Genomic DNA, 2,350 nt, shown 5'->3' with positions numbered 1-2,350 from the left:
AAATAAAACAATTGAACAGTGTTTTCTATCAAATTTAAATATTTCTGAATATAACCTCTAAATTATGCAATGGATTATTTAATTGAAAACTATTAAATACATTTAATAAAAACATTCAAAAGTCGTATTTACATTCATCGTCTATAAAAATGGAAAATATATTTAATTAACAAAATAAATTATATAAAATAAATTGAATTCCTATACATTACTTCCATTAAAATTCTCATATATTGAACAATGTTATTTAAAAAAAAACCTCTAATAATAAAAATATTTATATAACAAAAACACACATACAAAGTGTGTTAAATATTTTATTATAAAAATCAACTATCATGGATATTTTTTATATCTTTTTTGATAACGTAAGGCGAAAGAATCGAGTGGTGCTTCATCGTGACTAGGTTTTGATTTCGAGGCCACACTCGGCACATTCGAACGTCTAAAATTCAAATCTTCAGCGGTGTACTGAAGTTGCGGGATGTGTAAAAAATGTTTAGACGGCACCTTAATGAAAATCTCAGGAGTACTACTTCCGAGATTGTCGTCTGCGTCAGAATCTGACGAAGAGCTGGAATCGATACCGGAAAGTTTGCACATGTGAATCTTGCCAACTTTCTTTCTGGATGTCTTCGATCGCTTCTCCGATACGTTCAAAGGCAAGTGGCAATCTAGACATCGACTGGTTCGTTCGTGATCGGTGTACATAGCCTCGGGACACAATCGATCGTTGATAACAAACTCATGGCGACAAGCATGACGCTCTGAAAAATCTTCGACATTGTTATCGACGGAATGGCATTGGAAATAATAATCGTCCCTGAATTTTTTAAGCCTTGCCAAATCATTATCGGTGAACTTGTTCAAAAGCAGATTTTCACCTTTGTCGAAAATGTACGTAGAGTCAATCTCGTCAATATCATCGGAATGTTCCGATTCAGATTTAGGCCGAAGGGTTTGGTAATATTTATGAAATTTAGATATGTGTTCGTCGTCACTTGGAGGAGGGCGATTTTTATTATGAGTCGATGCACTCCGTTTAAGATAACCGTCAGATACAACCGTATTCTTCAGTCTAGTTTTGGAATTTGTTCTTGTTGATGAATTTACTCGACTGAGTTCGGTGAATGAACGAGTAGGTGCCGTCTCAATTTTGGATTTCGAGCTCCATTTTAAATTTGAACTGACTTGATTTGAGTCGTTGCGATGCTTCCAACTGTCATATCGATGCGTCTCACACGGTCTGTTGTAATAAGATTTACTGGTTCCAGCTCCAATGTCCATTTTTCCACTTTCATATAATCTAAAAATATTTAATATGTATATTACATTAATTTGAAGCCATTGAAAATTTGTTTCGTTTGATGAAATATCAATGGAACCTTATTTGGTCTTGAATTGCATCGAGATCCTGGTAAGATTTGTCCAAAAAATGCGCCGTCAACTTCTTCAAAGTAACCTCTTGACTGACGCTCATCTGACAGTTGGATTCGTAAAGTGACAGTTTGCATTTGAGTGATCTTAACCAGATACATTACGGCCATCAATTAATACAAAATTGTAATTTAGATACTGGTAAATATGTAGGTTCGGTGATTACTGGTCACAAAGTCACTAAAATCTCTATAACGGAACATCTGGCAGCTGAAAAGTCCATCATACCAACGATAACTATCATACTAACGAGAACTTGAGTGCCAAATATTGCGTATTCGCGATTTTCATGGCAAAAATTGTATTTGGGACCTCTGCAAAGTAACTAATAATCCAGTTACCGGTAAATTATCAAAATTTTGGACATTATATGATTATATTGAGATTAAATGTGCGTTCTGCTTATTGTAGATTGAGCAAGAATATATGGTAATTGGACTATTCGTCACATTGGGGTGGTCACAAAGACAATTTTTGCCATGAAAATCGCGAATACACAATATTTGGCACTCAAGTTCTCGTTACTATGATAGTTATCGTTAGTATGATGGACTTTTCGGCTGCCAGATGTTCCGTTATAGAGATTTTAGTGACTTTGTGACGAGTAATTTGTGACCAGTAGAATATATATATATATGTATACTCAGTGAGATCACCTCAATTTTGGAACAATGGGTTTCCAAAATTTTTTTCAATGAAATTATTTTGAAAATATAAATATATTATACATTTTTTTTCGTCCTAGGCACTATTACATGAATTTTCATTAAATTTTCAAGAATTGACAAAAATTATATGAATTTTCATTAAATTTTCAAGAATTGACAAAAATTAAATGAATTTTTGGATTAAATAACGGGTTTCCGGAAACCATTAGGGTGACACCACTGTATGGTAAACGGACTAGTCATAT

At 33.6% G+C, this 2,350-nt stretch overlaps 1 protein-coding gene across 1 annotated transcript; it reads right to left on the bottom strand.

Annotated features, from left to right (window-relative positions):
• Positions 1-336: 336 nt before the first annotated feature.
• Positions 337-1,514, bottom strand: LOC143917578 (uncharacterized). Its single transcript, XM_077439135.1, has 2 exons — positions 1,386-1,514; positions 337-1,306 (listed from the first exon to the last, which is right to left on the bottom strand). Exons 1-2 carry the CDS (start codon positions 1,478-1,480, stop codon positions 337-339), a joined length of 1,065 nt encoding a protein of 354 aa, XP_077295261.1. The 5' UTR covers positions 1,481-1,514.
• Positions 1,515-2,350: the final 836 nt, after the last annotated feature.

The sequence above is a fragment of the Arctopsyche grandis genome, chromosome 1 (genome assembly GCF_051622035.1).
Source record: "Arctopsyche grandis isolate Sample6627 chromosome 1, ASM5162203v2, whole genome shotgun sequence".
NCBI classification, from domain to species: Eukaryota; Metazoa; Arthropoda; class Insecta; order Trichoptera; family Hydropsychidae; genus Arctopsyche; species Arctopsyche grandis.
This window is presented reverse-complemented; position numbering and strand designations above follow the sequence as displayed.

Coding starts and splice junctions, on each gene's coding strand:
- LOC143917578 (XM_077439135.1), bottom strand. CDS start 1,480: ATGAGCGTCAGTCAAGAGGTTACTTTGAAGAAGTTGACGGCGCATTTT. Junction 1,307..1,385: donor GCAATTCAAGACCAAATAAG/GTTCCATTGATA, acceptor AAATATTTTTAG/ATTATATGAAAGTGGAAAAA.